At 39.6% G+C, this 15,769-nt stretch overlaps 1 protein-coding gene and 1 long non-coding RNA gene across 4 annotated transcripts; one reads left to right on the top strand and one right to left on the bottom strand.

Moving 5' to 3' along the window:
• Positions 1–10,591: 10,591 nt before the first annotated feature.
• LOC117615217 lies at positions 10,592–12,822 on the top strand. Of its 2 annotated transcripts, none has more exons than XR_004583977.1 (7): positions 10,592–11,108; positions 11,355–11,399; positions 11,666–11,708; positions 11,798–11,861; positions 11,948–12,002; positions 12,377–12,510; positions 12,630–12,822. It is a non-coding gene; the product is annotated as an uncharacterized LOC117615217 (long non-coding RNA). The 2 variants fall into 2 exon arrangements; XR_004583978.1 differs by having other exon boundaries at positions 11,798–11,857.
• Positions 12,823–13,481: 659 nt separating this feature from the next.
• Positions 13,482–15,350, bottom strand: LOC117614863 (nudix hydrolase 17, mitochondrial-like). Of its 2 annotated transcripts, none has more exons than XM_034343784.1 (5): positions 14,962–15,350; positions 14,494–14,599; positions 14,314–14,397; positions 14,046–14,174; positions 13,482–13,912 (listed from the first exon to the last, which is right to left on the bottom strand). In XM_034343784.1, the coding sequence occupies exons 1-5, from the start codon at positions 15,030–15,032 to the stop codon at positions 13,781–13,783; spliced, it is 522 nt and encodes a 173-aa protein (XP_034199675.1). In that variant the 5' UTR covers positions 15,033–15,350; the 3' UTR covers positions 13,482–13,780. The 2 variants fall into 2 exon arrangements, with proteins under 2 accessions (XP_034199675.1, XP_034199676.1); XM_034343785.1 differs by lacking the exon at positions 14,962–15,350 and adding an exon at positions 14,852–14,941.
• Between the last annotated feature and the right edge of the window lie 419 nt (positions 15,351–15,769).

Consider the following 15,769-nt stretch of genomic DNA (forward strand, 5'->3'; position numbering starts at 1 on the left):
ATCCGAGGGATATCTGACTACATCATCCTCAGTGGGTAACCTCAAGCCCACATAGGCTGGCACACAAAAATCTGTCCGCAGCTGTGCCAATTTTGCTTCTGTAAGCGTATTCCGCCTCGGCAACGGGACACCCACAGACCCTGATGGTGACGCCTGGTTGCTCGAACCCACCTCTTGCGTTTGGGGCAAGGCTAGAACCCGGTTCGCTATAGCCTCTAACTCTATATAATTCATTGCATCTCCCTATATGCAGCTGACCCAGAGTCTTCGGATGGCTCACCCCTCTCACCCCCAGGCCCTATCATCCTACTTTCTATAGTGCCTTCTACCATACCCTCTGTCTCTGAACTCTCCTCTTCAGAACATATATATTGGCTGGGCTCCTCACTCTCAGTATCATCCCCACCAAAGGCAGGGGGGTCAAGACTTTCCCTATCAGAACTTTCAGACATCTACAATATGCAAAAACAAGAAAACAGAACTAATGCACATGCAAGGAGGATCGAACAACAACAACAGAAGAAATTTGCCAAATCTTCATGCCAGGCAAGAATTCTACATGTCCATACATATGTTCAACGTGTTCATCATGTTCATGCTCATGTTCAATGTGTTCTTCCTAGCCTTCAACATGTTCATGCAAAACAAGACATTTCAATTCAAAAGTTCAAGCGAAATAAGGTCTAACCTTGTTCGTAGCACCACGAAGGGATCGCCGGAAATCACCTCAGCCACAAGCACCACCACAAACTTATCGCCAGAAATCGCCTCCACTCCTTCAAATTCTCACAATTTTTCTCAACTCAACTCAAGTGTGGTGCCTTCACCACCCCAAGTTCCTATTAAATAGCCAACTAAGGGTACCACGCCTCGATTCACGGGCAAACCCTAGCACCCTTTCATCTTTCCTCTTAAATCCCTTGTACCTACACACCATTTGAAATTCAATTTTCAAAAAACAACAAAACAAACAAACAAAAAATTGAGGGAAATTTAGGGGCCTTGCCGAACGGCAAGGCCCGTGAAAAAACAAAATGGAGTCCCCAAAATTTCAAGTATGCTAGACTACTTTTTAAGCCCAATCCTATTACAAGGCTAGGGCCCAAATTTGATCAAGACACCCAAACCCATTTCACAACAACTCCTAGGTGGGCTTGAAGAAAGACGAGGCACGGACAGCAAAAAGAGGAAACTCACCCTTGCCGAACGGCAAGGGTTGAGCCGCAACAAAATGGTGGCCTCCAAAAGTAAATACTTCCCTCACCAAGAGACCCGGCTGCACTTCAAAAATGAAAGGGCCCAGCCCACGGATTGCCCAACTACCAAATGGCGACCGAAGGGACTGGCGTTCAAAGAATGCCTTGCTCTTGCCAATGGCCTAGCTCCAATTTCGCTCGGGCCTATCACCTTTGATCAACACAACGGTCAATAAATTAAAAATCTGCTCAAGACACCCTTGCCGAACGGCAAGGGCTATGCAAGCATGAAATAAGAGGGACAAGAGATTATACCGAAGCACACAACCTGCCGAAGCACCTCCTAGCTGGCAGAACCAGCTGCTGCGCCGAAGACCTTCCTAGAAGCCTTGCCGAAGCAGCTGCACAGCCTAGCTGCTTACTGCCGAAGGACAACAGCATCTGCAGAAGCCGTGCTCACAACTGCCAGCCGTCGCCAAACCTGTCCAGCCCCCGTCGCCAGCCCGTGCTCACACTACACCCCTTGTCGAAGCGTGAAAACAGCAAACACACTACACCCTTGCCGATCGGCAAGGGTTCAGCAGGCACTTCAACAACACCTCCTCGGACAGCACTTCAACACCCCCAGCTGCCTTGCTGAAGGCTCTAACCCCGTGCCTTCCGAAACAAGAACTGCCGAAGACAAAAAAAGAAGAAGAATTTCCAATCACCCTTGCCGAACGGCAAGGGTCTTCAAAATCCAATTCTCCACCCTTGCTGCTGCCTTGCCAAAACAAGCTGCCTTGCCGAATCAAATTCTCCCCCCTTGCCGAACGGCACCTCAAACTTAGCTCTCCAAATTGCCAAACGGCACCAACTCAATACCCTAGCTCTCTAAATTGCCGAAATGGCACCCCTAGCACTCTCCAAAAAACAAAAACCCAAGCACTCACCAAATTGCCTTGCCAAGACTTGCCGAACGGCAAGGTGGAATTTCCAAAATTTTTGCTCTACTCCAAGTTGCCGAATGAGACCTGCCGAACGGCATGGTGGCCACCCTCTTATTTTTATACTCCCCCTCCTCAAAAACCCTAGCCCTTCTTACTTGCCGAAGCCCACCTTGAGCCCACCTCTATCCACTTGCCGAAGGCCCAATCCAAGAGAGCCTTCAAGCTCCACGCCAAAAAAAAAAATGTCTTTAAATTTTTATTTTGCCGAACAAGGCAAGCTAAAATTGTCTCTGTGTTTTAGTTTATTGACAAATTTAGTGTCTATGTTTTCAATTCGGCAAATCTGATCCATAAAAAAGTAAAAAAAAAAAATGTGATAGACCCATTAAACTACTGCTAAGATAATAATAAATTTTTTATAAAATTTTTTTTAATTTAAAAAAATATAAAAAAAAAAATATTTAAAAGCTCAAAAAATTAAAAAGCAGCTAGACCAATTGCAACACCCCCTCCCTTCTCCCTTTTCCCAACTCTCTTTCCCCACAACACCCAAAAGCCCTCGCCACAGCCACGTCCTGCTCTAATCCTCCCACCCACCCTTAACATCTCTCTACTCTCTACTCTCTGTCAAGAAACTCCCTAACTCCGACCATCTCCTAATATGTAGAAAAACGATCCCAACAAATGATATTGCTTAATATACAGGAATAACATACACGTTATTCCTTATAAATACTTCTCCTACTATTTAGGAATACCTCTAAGGTAACATAATGATGAATCAATTACACATTCTTTCCTATCTAAAATATTTTTACCACACCTAGTCCCCTTTAAGTTGGAGACACACTATCAGAACCACACCTGCCGAAGCTCCCAACTGCCAAACCTAATCTCCAGGACACGTGTCGCCACCACAACGACTTGTTGTGAGTCCCACATTGGAACTTTGTGCAAAGCTCCCACTTTCACTTCCCTATAAATAGGGAACAGTCCCAGGTAAAAAGGGTAACTATTCTCCCAAAGATTACTGTTACCGCTATAGAATTACTACCCGTATTGACAATCATCGGAGAGCCTTCGAAGGCACCACACCGGTGTCCGAAACTTAAAAATTAACAACTACTTTACAACTGCATGTCTCATAACCTATATCACCAAAGGCCTTAGCCCTAATTCCCTGCTGAAGACCCAGCACACCTAATCAAAAATTTAATTATATTAAAATACATATTATGAGCATCAACAAAAAATCAGGACAATGGAGTGCATGCGATATCTAATACATAAACCTACACTATTGTACGATCTAATAAGTGTGTTTCCGAAAGAAAGTTAGATAGGCGGCAATTAATGGCTTTTGATTCTGGAAGTAGTCTGTCACGCCCTCCCTCGGAAGATTATAAATTTGGTTTGACGCCAACAGCTCCTTAATTAAACAATTTTTAGTCAAAAAATAAGACACTTGTGAAGAAACTAGGGTGGTAAAAAATATTTCAATAAATATATTTAGTGGCGGAAACGAACAACTATCTGAAGATAACTACATATATACAATTATAACAAGTAGAAATATATAAGAATTAAACACTTTTGCAAAACAGATATTATATTTAAAAGCACTTCACATAGTCGCATCGTTAGGTTCTGTAATTAGAATATCATATCAACATAACTTGACTGTCCTTAAATTTCTAGACCATGCTAGCAGGAGTGAGAATAATAATCGGAGAGAATAATCGGCTTTTGACTGAATAAAACCAGCAACAAGAATGACTTTAGTAAACTTGGCAAACCATTGTCAAGAGGCCTGTTTGAGTCCATAAAGAGATTTGTAGAGGCAACACACTAGATTCTCCCCCTGTCGCCGAAGACCAAGAGGAGGAGACATAGGGGTCGTTTGGTACGGCGGACTGTCATGGACTGGACTAAATCCTGGGACTGTCTTGGATTAGCTCGGATTGGACTAAGCTGGATTAAGTGCTGACCTACGTTTGGTGCTGCGTCGGACTAAGAAGTTGGATTGTAAAAATAGTGAAGACCTATGTTTGGTGCAGTGTTGGACTAAAAAATAATTCTTATAATATTTAAATTTAATTAAGAATTTTGACTTAAAATAAATAAATGTTGCAAAGAAACCCAATTCAAAGATTTAAAACAATAATAAATAAATAAAAATTCTTATATTTTTTTAAAGAAGCTGATTTTTAATATTCTTAAAGATAATATTTTTAACCCAAAACAAATATCCCAAACCCCACCCACCCCTTCCGTCCTCTCTTCCTCTCTCCATCCATCCTCCTCCCTTCTCTCCTCTTTATTCGACAACAAAGCCCCCCTCCCCTCCTCCTTCTCTCTTCTTATTTTTCTCTCTTTCCCCTCTCTTTCTTCAACCAAATCCATATCAGGTTTTTTTTTTTTTTTTTAAATAAACCAATAGATGTTGCTGGGGTTGGGGGCAGAGAAATGAGAGGGAGCCATTGATGTTGCTGGGGTTGGGGGCAATGCAGTGGACGACGATGGGTCGGAGGAGATGGGTTTCCAGAGTTGGATCGGAAGAAATTCTAAAAATACGTTTTTTTTTCTTTTATTGTTGGGTCCAATCAGATCTTGGAGTTTTAGTTTTTTCAATCAAGAAAATATACTTCTTGGAGCTTCAATTTTGTTGAGGTAGGGAAGTTGCGGAAGAGAAAGTGATGAATGGCGTCAGGGAAGAGAAGCCAGGCCAGTGTGTTGGACTCACCTGTTCAGTTTAGCGACAGTACTATTTTGTGAACCACATTTTAGGCTCATTATATTAGAGGAGCTAGTGAGCCATTTTTTTCACTGTTGGACTGCATAGTCTCATTTAAGTTAGTCCTCCCTCTTACCAAACATGGGTTTTAAGTGCTATTTTGTCCAGTCCAGGTTAGTGAGGCCTACCAAACATGCCCATATAGATTTCCTCGTGTAAATCACCATGGAGAAACCATTATGGACATCGAGTTGATGGATAACCCAATACTGACTGGCAGCAACAGCTAAGAGACAATGGATTGTGATCATCTTAGTAGTGGGAGAAAAAGTTTCATGATAGAACCATTATGATTATCAAGGCCCTATGTGGGAGTGAATCCTTTGGCAACGAGGCAAGCTTTAGCCTTCGATAGAACCATTAGCACGATGTTTGATCTTATACACCCACTTACAGTCAATGGGAAATTTGCCGGAGGGCAAAGCAGTAAGTGTCCAAGTGTGATTAGTAGCAAGAGCAGCAAGTTCGGAGTCCATAGTCTCGCAGCAGCGAGGATCACTGTTATCTTCTGTAAAAGAAGAAGGCCTCACACTTCGACTAATGGAGTTAACAAAAGAAAGATGCTTGTGTGAGTTCCGATGGTAAGAGAGAAAATTACAGATGTGAAAACGAGTATCTAGTGTTGGACCGGTCGGTGAAGACTAGGAATGATGTGGGGGCAGAATCATCTACAAGTAAACAAAATCCTTGAAGCATGTGGAGGGTTGCTTGATACGGGAGGAGGTACGGGTGGGCTCAGATGGTTTATGTGACGGCTAGGCTGGGGCTAAGTCGTCGTGGGGCAGGGCCTGCATGCTATCGAGAGAAGGTGGGTCCATGGGAATGGGGATGTCAAGAGGCGAGGTGGTGTTGGGGCTTGTGTCGGATGGAGGACAGAGAAAGAAAAAGGGTCGGTGTTGGGGGCCGAATGGAATAGGTCGGGGAAGTCTGGGCTAGTAGAGGGCAATAAAGGAAATAGGTCCGGTGTTATGTGTAGGTGCTGGTGTGTCATGAGTGGAAAAAGGGAATTTGTCTTCATGGAAGAGCATGTCGCGACTAGTGAAGATTTTATAGGTGTCAAGGTCGTAGAGTGTGTAAGCTTTTTGTCTTAGTGGGTAGCCGATAAAGACTGATTTGTGGGCCCTATGAGCCAATTAAGAGCTTGGGTGAACTGAAGTGGCATAGGCAAGGCAAGCAAAAACTTTCATATGGTGGTAAGATGGTGCTTTGTTGTAGAGAACATCAAAATGGGTTTTTTTTTTGTTTTTTTCTTTTTGTTTTGTTTTGTTTTTTGTGTGAAGAAGAGGTGTGGGGAGGCAATTGATGATGTAAGGTGGGTACCCATGAAGTTGATAGCAGGTATCTCGAGTATGATTATCATAGTTGTAATAGGTGCAGTGAAGTGGATGCCGATCTCCTCATGGATATGAGTGAGAGTCATTAAGAACGGCCATGGCTGCAGTATGCGAATCTGAAAGACGGGTGGAGCCAAGTTTTCACTGTTTCTCTTCCTATAAGATGAAGGAATATGCTTGTAGAGCCTTCGGGAGAGGTTGTATCAACAAAATCTAGCCATGGATTGCACTGTAAGATTCGGTTAATCCCATAAGAAATAGCATAAGCTTATTAGTTAGCCACATGTGCAAGATGCGGCCTCATTGAAATATGCTAACTCATCCTAAAAGCCCTTTAATTTGGTGTAGTATGCAGCAATCGAAAGTTGCACTTGGGTGAGAGAGGCGATCTCGAGATTGATTTGAAATAGACGAGGGACATTGTTTTGAGAAAAACACTCGCGAAGGTCCTCCAAAATTTCGTGAGCGGTGGATAAGTAGATGACTCTATCAGCCACATCGGGTTCCAGGGAAGTCAAAAGCCACGACACCATCATGTCATTACACTGCTGCCATGCTGCAGAATCAAGAGGCTTCTTATCTGCCTTTGATTTCTTGATGGATCCATCTATGAATCCAATTTATTTTTGGCACTGAAAAAAATGCCTATTGATCGAGACCAAATGTTGTAGTTGTCACCATTGAGTTTCTTTGAACAAAGAACCAATCTGGGGTGGTCTGAATGGTTGAGAAAAAGAGGGTCAACAGCTTCACTGCCGCCCTTTGTAGAGGAATTGTCGTCACCCATGTGTGAGAGACGAGAGAAAGAAAAAATGGAGCTAGGTTTTCAAAGCCTGCTCTGATACCATGTAGAAAAAGATATTTGGCTTGAATGATATTTTATTAATAACACATGAATATATATACACGAGTATTTCCTATACAATAAGAAATCTTACTATCTAGGAATACCATTTAAGGTAAGGATTGGATATTACAGATTTCTTTCCTATCTAGAATATATTTACTTTCTAACACAATAGGATCTTCCCCAACTCAACCGATCCCTCCCCTCCCCAGACACGCCCATCCTGTTTTTCTTTTTCTTTTTTCTAGTGCTATGTTTTAGTTCTAATAAAGTTTTAATATGTTTTTAAATTAATTTCAAACAAGTTTATAGGTTTGTTGGGTTCATTTTTACACATGATTTATCATGTTATTAACCCAATATTTTGAGTTAGTTCTTGACATTTTATAATTTTTTTTACTTCCTTTTTGTGTTTTAATGGATTTTACCTTGGTTAGAATGAAAATGAGCTAAGAATGTATTATTGGTTTTGCTCATTTTCCTAGGTCAACTTCTTGGCCTTGGATCATCATTCTCCGATACCTGGATAAGGTGAAGATCTTCATGAAACTTGTTCCAATGGATGTTGACTACAACATATCCGAATTTGAGCTTCATTGAGCAAGTATAGTCCAGCCAACCGATCCAACAATTGATCCTAGCTCTGGAAATTTGTTTTGGGCTAGTTTCACCTCCACTTGATGTCATCTTATTTCTACTTGTTACCATACCATTTGGTAACAATAAATTACCTTATTGAAGTGGGATTTTTTGAGACAAAGGGAGCCTTTGTAATGTATTTAAAAACAAAACCTCATCATGGCAAGAAGACAAGGAGGATACAATGGTTAAAGGCTTTTAACCAAAGGTGGAGTTTAATATTGATGGGTGAGTTGGAAAGGAGGAGAGAGGATGAGCAAAAGAAAAAGGGGCATCAGCCCATAGAATGGGGAATTCGACATTTTTTCAGAGAATTGAGCAGAGATTGGAGCTAGAAAGCTGGAGAAGGAAGACAAGGTGCAGCCAAGCAAGAAGTGGAAAAAGATTTCCACCATTGAAGACCTTGAGCTTCCATCACTTCCACAAATTCTGTAAATTCTTTCTAGTTATATTTTGAATATTTGTGTTTGAAATAAGTGTGAGGAACTAAACTTCATAGCCAGGGCTTAGGTTGAAGCCCTAAACATAAATACTCTATTGTTTTTATGCTTAAGTTTATGAATTTCTAGATGTTGTTGATGAATTTCCATTCACTAAAATAATCTATCCTTGATGTATGTTTTTCTTTGATTGATCACCTTTGAAAGCATGCTTATTGAGATTGTTGGGATTATATGTACCCTTATGTTTTCCTAAGCAACAAATGGATTAAGAATCATTCTTTGAATTGGTTTCTTGAATGCCTAATGTAAACATCATACTATTAGGGTTCTTGTGATGTTCATATTCTCTTTGAACTTAATGGATTTTTCATGTAATTAAATCGAAGTACTAAGCACACCTAGATTGATTATAGGGAAGGCACGAGTATTGTAGCACTAGCCCGCACTTTACTTATATTAGAGAGAATCAATGCGTCTTGAGCCACTAGAACCGATCTTGATTTGTAAACATCTTCATCAACACATTTAGAGTTCATTACTTGAGTGTCCATGAACATGGGTAGGATTGTTTAGGGTGGATTGCAAAAACCCCAGTGTTTGTCACATTTTAAGTCACACTTTGTGTAACATCCCACATCGACCAACGGAGAGGGGGTGATGTGCCTTATATGTACATGCCTACCTCCATCTAGGACGAGGCCTTTTAGGAGCTCACTAGCTTCGGAATCATGGGAACTCCGAAGTTAAGCGAGTTAAGGCTAGAGCAATCCCATGATGGGTGACCCACTGGGAAGTTGCTTGTGAGCTCCTAGAAACAAAATCGTGAGGGCAAAGAGGGGAGCCCAAAACGGACACTATCGTGCTACGGCGGAGCCGATCCCGGGATGTGACACTTTGATATTCATCTTTGTCACTCTTGTTAAAATTAGAGTTTGGTTACATTTAAGCATTAGAATTAGGTCACTTGAATCAAACACCCCCAACTATTTTGTGTGTGTGGGTGTGTGTTTGAGACGTTATGTTTTTTCTCTACTGTTTCTGATCACTTCCGTAATTATTTTTGACATTTGGTCGACGATGAGTTCTTATTTTTCTTGTGCTGAATCCAACCATATAAAGAAAGTGAAATTTAGATAAACGGTTGGAAAGTTATAAGTCAAACACTGGACAGAGGTCGAAACTGAAAAGAAAGCACACACTCTGCTTCAAAACGACCGGTTGTCACTGTTAATGCAATCAGTTGCCTTTCATTTTGGTTTTCATATCACAATCTGTTTCAAAATGACCGGTCGTCACTGTTCAAGCGATCGGTTGCGAACTGTTCACCAGGTGATAAATAGGTGATTGAAAGGTGATAAACAGGTGATAAGTATTGCTATTTGTGTTTATCTTTGGTTTCTTATTTTGTTTCATTTCTTTTACTTTTCTTTATTCACTCTTAGCTCCCAATTTTGTATTTTACCTATGTGTTGTGTTAAATAAGTGTTTTTTATGTACTCAAATTAGAACTTTTAGTAAGCCGACAATTCCTCATGGGATCGATCCCGTACTTACAAATCTATACCCCAATAGATTTGTGCACTTGCGGGTAGTTTTAATTGGATGATTAGCACATTAATTTGTGTCAATTATTAATACAACAAGGTTTCAAAAGTGAAGTAAAAAGAGAAGAAGATTATCATGTTTATTTAACGGCAATTTTAACGGAATGGGTCACATTGCCTAACGATACCAAATTGACCAAATTGAAAACATATCGACTAAATTGGTCAACGAGCTAAAACACAAAGACTTTTTTAGCATTTAAGCCTAATTATAATTGTGGGACACAAATTCTACAAGTTATATGCAATGTCTCACCTATGATGCTCAAGTTAAACAAAGAAAAACAAGAAACACGATTCTTGGGCTTAAGTCACCTTACCTTTGATGACTGAAGGTCGTAGATTTATACTGTTATCAATGAATTTGACTGCTCCAATTGGTAATCAGCACATGTCGTGCAATGATTGGCACGTTTTAATTCCCGTCGGGAATCTGTTGACCTTTGGTTTAACTGATGAAGAAGATGAGGATTTGCAGCGTGCATTGGCCTTTTCGATGGGAAGCATGGAGACAAGTACTGGAATCTACGCCAATATTGCAAAAACACGTCACTTAAAAGACGTCGAAATTTTAAGAAAGCGTCGTGGTTTTAAAATTGCTACAAACCCGTCAGTGGTTATAAAAGTGACGTCTTAAGGCATCTAATACGGTGGTAATCCAAAACATATTTCAAAAACACGTCGGTTGTCAAGAAGAACCGACGTGCATCCAAAACACGCTAAACACTGTTTCACTTAAGTTGTCCCTCTCAGCTTCACCAAAAACTAAAGTTGTCTTTCTCAACCTAATTTTTCACGCCCCGCTCAATGTTAAGTTTCCCTCTCCATGAAAATTCCCTTCCCTCTCGATGAAGCCCTCTCTCCCTATCGGAGTTCAAACCCTCTCTCTCCCTCTCTATCACATCTCTGCACCTAAACCCTCTCTCCCCAGCTCAACCTTTTCTAAGCCGACTCTCACATCTCAGAGAGACAGAGGCAACGAGGAGGTGGACTTCGGTCGGCTTCGTCACGAGGATCGACGTCGGCGCCGTCTTCTGGATCGTCGTCGGCGCCATCTTTTGGATAGTCGTCATCGCGGGTAACTTCTCTTCGAGGTCCAGAGAGCGAATCAGAAAGACAGTCGAAAAGGTGATGGTCATCGGTGTCATCGACAGAGTGAACGTCGTCATCACTCTCGTTGCCTGCTCGTCGCTGTCACGGTCATCGCGGTCCTAGCCTTTTAGAGAAGAAGATCGGCAAAGAGGTTCATTTCATTTTCCTCGACTCTCCGACGCCGACCCCGACCCCAACTCCAAATCGTCTCTTCGATCTCGGACCTCAAGGTAAGGCTCTCTCTTTCTTTCTGCGCTACCACTCATATGTTTAAAGATTTTTGTGATTCTAATATTACAGAGAGATTTTAGAGATTTCAGTTATATTGCTCTTTGAGTTTTGACTGATAGTTTAGTTTCTGTAAGATTCCGTTACTATTTTAATGAATTCACTGGTGACTATTTAACTTATATATTTTTTGTATTGTCTTTTGTTCTTCTGTATAAGATCCATATCTCTTGTTTGGGAGTCTGCAGGATCTTGTGGACTTGCTGGAATTGAATGTGCCTCTCATATATAATGTATGTTTATGTTTTGATTTTTATTTAAATCATATGAATTCTTAAGTGCATTGACAAGTAAAATTAATTGATTGGTTTGTGTAGCAATAGTCTAACTTGTGGATTGGATTTGAATATGAATATATGCTTATCAGAATAGCTAGAGCTTGCAAGTTGGAACCACATTATTAATTATGTGGATATAATTTTAATTTTTCACCGCCCTTTCAGTATGTATATCTTTTGCTTTGTTGGGAAATCTGATTATATTTATATTTTCCTTTTAGATACATAGACAGCTGGGGAGTGGCTGGACCAAGATTCCATAGAGTAATGGTTTATGATTTTCCTCCCATCAAGCACAGTACTTTTGTTAACTAAGTTCCCAAGTTGTTAATGCCTATATGTTTTTTTAACAGGGAATTGGGCTTTTACAATTTAACTGGAGGAATCCCACAATCCATGGCATCTGTTTTATTGTTGGTGGACCTCATATTCAACATTTTTTTACACTTGAATTTCTGTGACTGTCCACCCTTAACTTCATGTTTTGTAATGATTTTCCTCAGGTAATTTCTAAACTACAATACTTTGACCTTTGGGGGAGTAAAATATCTGACCAAGGTACAATTCCTTGACCTTTGTTGTTAAAGTTAGCATCTGGATTCAATATTTTGTTTTGAATGAGGCTTATGTTTTGTTTGGTTTAATTTGATAATTGCTATTGGTTATATATATATATATATTTGGTTCCATTTGAGTGGGTTAAATTTGGTTCTAATGCAGAACAAATCCTCTGTTTTATTACTTTTCAGTTTTATCTCTCCTTTCATTTTACTTTGTGCTTGCTCATTTCAGTTCTAGGCTTAATCACCCAGACTATATCTTCTAAACTTCGTTTTCTTTTCTCACATGGTTATCAAGTTTGGCTTAATCACTCTGGCTGATTGTTCTGACAGATAAGTTTGCATTAATTTTATGGTGTTATCCAATTACAGGTAGTTGCTGGATTAGCAGCTGATGGAAGGCAAATTGTTGGCAGGACCAAGTCTGAAGCTAACAACTATGAAAGCCTACATGGTAGTATATATGTCATTAACTTTCTCTCCGAATCTCTCTCTCAGTAAAGCAGGTAGTACTGGATTAGTCCTCAAGCTGCTATCATTCTAAAGTTGCATAGATCTTTTTGCCAAGTTTAGGTTGTTGCTAAACAGGTTTATGTTTAAGGTTATTGGGGTCTCTTTCGTGCAGGTCCTTCTAACACCACCAACTTGAAAAATGTGCAAGAGGTCGAGCTAAGTCAACCCAATAACAAATTGATGAAGTTAAGATCAAATTAGTGGAATTTGTGAGCTCCATTATTTCTAATTATAGGTAGGAAGTATGTATGTAATAGAATAAAGATTGGTTGACTATGTAATAATTATTGAATCTTCAAGTTTTATGAAAGAAATGATTTTTGAGTGTATATGTTCGTTAAAAGTGATATAATTGGTTTTCTAGTTAAAATCGTTGTATAGAATCATAGGAAACCAAAAACTAAAATGTAATAGCTTGGGAACTTATTAGACGACAGATTTAAAAATAATAAAACGATGGTTTTATTTAAAAAGCTATCGTTTGTACATATAATTAATAACCGTTTTAACACAATACCGCCGTCTTTATATACAATCAACAACTCTTTTTAACAAAATATTGACATCTTTACCCACAAATGACGACAGTTTTAATAAAATACAGTTGTCTTTTAAACAAAAACTGTCGTCTTTACTCATAAATAACGACGGTTTTTAATAAACTGTCGACTTTTCCCATAAACAATGACGGTTTTTAATCAAAAACTGTCGTCTTTACCTCAGAACAACTACGGTTTTACTAAAAACCGTCGTCTATACAGATAAACAACGACGGTGAAAAGCCGTCGTAGTTTGGTAGTCCAAAAGATGTTGGTCGATTTAACGACGGTTTTCAAAGCATCACAACGACGGTTAATCACTGTCATCTATTTCGTTTTTTGTAGTAGTAAGTAAGCATGTCCAGGTTCTTTTGAAGCATTAGTTACCAATTTTCAGAAGTTTAAATTGTAATTAGGCTCAGACAGAATCGACAACAACAATTCCTAGATTTGCAGTACTTTTGATAACATGAATGAGACAAGTAACTGGCTTTTTCTACAGTTGCTTCTATAACATATCAATCTGCTCTCTCATCCGAAGGTGAGGAGAGCTAACTAAAAAATCCTAATGACAACACAAAACTAAAACTAATTTCCCTTTCTTACACTTTTTGTCTGCCTGAGGTTTGCTCTATATACAATCCAATCTTCTGGCTGTATATGGAAACTGCTTCTGATCAGCAGTGTCTATGTACAAAATCATGGGAAACTTTTTAATAATTAATCAACTTAAAGAGCAAGCCAGTGCATTTTCTTCCTCTTGTTTCTGTGCTGAGGTAAGCCGTTCAACCAAAATGTCCAAGGCTTCCTTCATCCACCAATGCTGACAAGCTTCTCTAGCTTTCGCAGCACTCATCTGCATATCAAATAATTTCAGATTATATAAGATTTTACAACTCATTTTCAAGAGGGTATATGAAAATACTATTAGCCAAAACTTTGAACTTAAAAAAAAAAAAAAAAGGTTCACAGCATGAGCAGCAGCATACCCAGATTCTTCGCCGAACGTTCTTCTCGGGCCATAGATCCAGTTGCTCCTTCACAAACAAGGGGAACATGTACCCTTCATAGTATGTCTCCTGGCTTTTGCTCATGAAACTCCATTTTCCCAATTCACACTGCCATCATATACAACATCAAATTAGGTCGAAATCTTTGCCAGAAATGCAAATCTATTATTCTTATCATGAAAGCAACAAACTCTATTATTTAGTGGCGATCAAAAGCGAAGAAAAGAATAAGAAAAACAGTACCAACCTCAACATTGCCCACAACACCCGCTTCTTCTAGTGATTCCCGTGAAGCAGCTTCTTCTACGGATTCATCAAGTTCCCAACCACCCTATCAAACAAAATACAGTTGAATTTTTTAATTGGAAGAGAAAGTAAATAAAAATGAAAGAAAATGAAGACTTGGAGTTGGAAGTAGCAATTATACCTTAGGGAACATAAATGCATTGCCTTTCTGTGAAGTGATCACAAGCACTTCCAATTCATCGCTGATCGCACCATCACGGCCATTTTTGTATCTATAAGGAATGCATCTGCAACATTAAACAAATAAATAAATTATTCAGCCATTTTTTTATTACCATCACAGAGAAATATATATGTAGCTCGCTGATCAATACTGACTTGCACAAACCGAAGATCAGAAGAACATCAATAATTGTTTAATTATATGGGCAGACAAGGTAAAAAGTAAATCATTGTTGGAAAAGAAAGGAGAGAAAAGCTATAATCCAAATGGACTAAAATACACATGGGTTCCATTTGAGAGGGACTCTTGAGCCCACCCCCATGATGATGAGAATGAATTGGAGGAGTCGTCACAGCCACCAACTTTTTTCAACATAATAAAAGCCTTGTCAAGAAAAGCTCAAAAAGAAAATAAAAAGAACCTCACCCTACGACCTGTCGGCGGCCCATGTTGTACCTCTGCAATTCCCTTCCCGTCCGAGCAACCAAACAAGCCATGTCTTCCAACTTATGGTTTGCAATTACAAGTGGAAAAAAGAAGGGCTTCTTAATTAACACAATTCTGAACCAAACTACAAAGAGGGTAGGATCAAGAAAAAAGGTTTGCTTTAAAAAATATGAATTATAGGGGTTTGTTTTTGTTCTGTTATTATCCGAATACCAAAATAAACTTATGAGTTACGATGAATAAGTATTGCAGGTTTTCAAAGAAATGCAATGGTTGGAACTAACTGGGTTTTTATATAATGAGGCCTCTGTGTAACTTCACGTTTGGAGGCAGAAATAGAGAGAGGATGGGTTGGCAAAAACACCAACTGCCTATATATAGAAAATAGAGGCACTGATGGGTACCGTTTGGAAATAACGAAAGGAAGTTTGATGTTTCACCAAAAAAAATAAAAATAAAAACAAAAATAAAAAATAAAAAAATAAAAAATAATAGAAGGACGAGTATTCTATATTGGGTAGGTCCTAAAAGAGTTGCGGTGGTACTATGTATGGTGTGATGTTATGCAGGTATATTCTATGAGGGCAGGCCAAGCCAAGCTAAGCTAGTGCCGTGAGTGCGTACGACATTCACGTCGCCTTCTGAGACGGATTTGTTAGAGAGTTTCTGTGTCGTTTCCCCAACAACCCTTGTTAGCCTTTGTTATTTGTTCAGTCCACGCGGCGAGAATTCATTGGGTTGGTTGGAAGTTGACTTCAAGAGAACATGCTCACGTGTAGGAATCATG

This window comes from Prunus dulcis, chromosome 1 (genome assembly GCF_902201215.1).
Source record: "Prunus dulcis chromosome 1, ALMONDv2, whole genome shotgun sequence".
Lineage (NCBI taxonomy): Eukaryota > Viridiplantae > Streptophyta > Magnoliopsida > Rosales > Rosaceae > Prunus > Prunus dulcis.

Excerpts from the sequence above, each read along its gene's own strand:
- LOC117614863 (XM_034343784.1), bottom strand. The coding sequence starts at position 15,032 with ATGGCTTGTTTGGTTGCTCGGACGGGAAGGGAATTGCAGAGGTACAAC. Across the intron at positions 14,600-14,961 it reads GGCCGCCGACAGGTCGTAGG|ATGCATTCCTTATAGATACA; the intron begins GTGAGGTTCTTT and ends TTAATGTTGCAG. Across the intron at positions 13,913-14,045 it reads ACGTTCGGCGAAGAATCTGG|ATGAGTGCTGCGAAAGCTAG; the intron begins GTATGCTGCTGC and ends TTTGATATGCAG.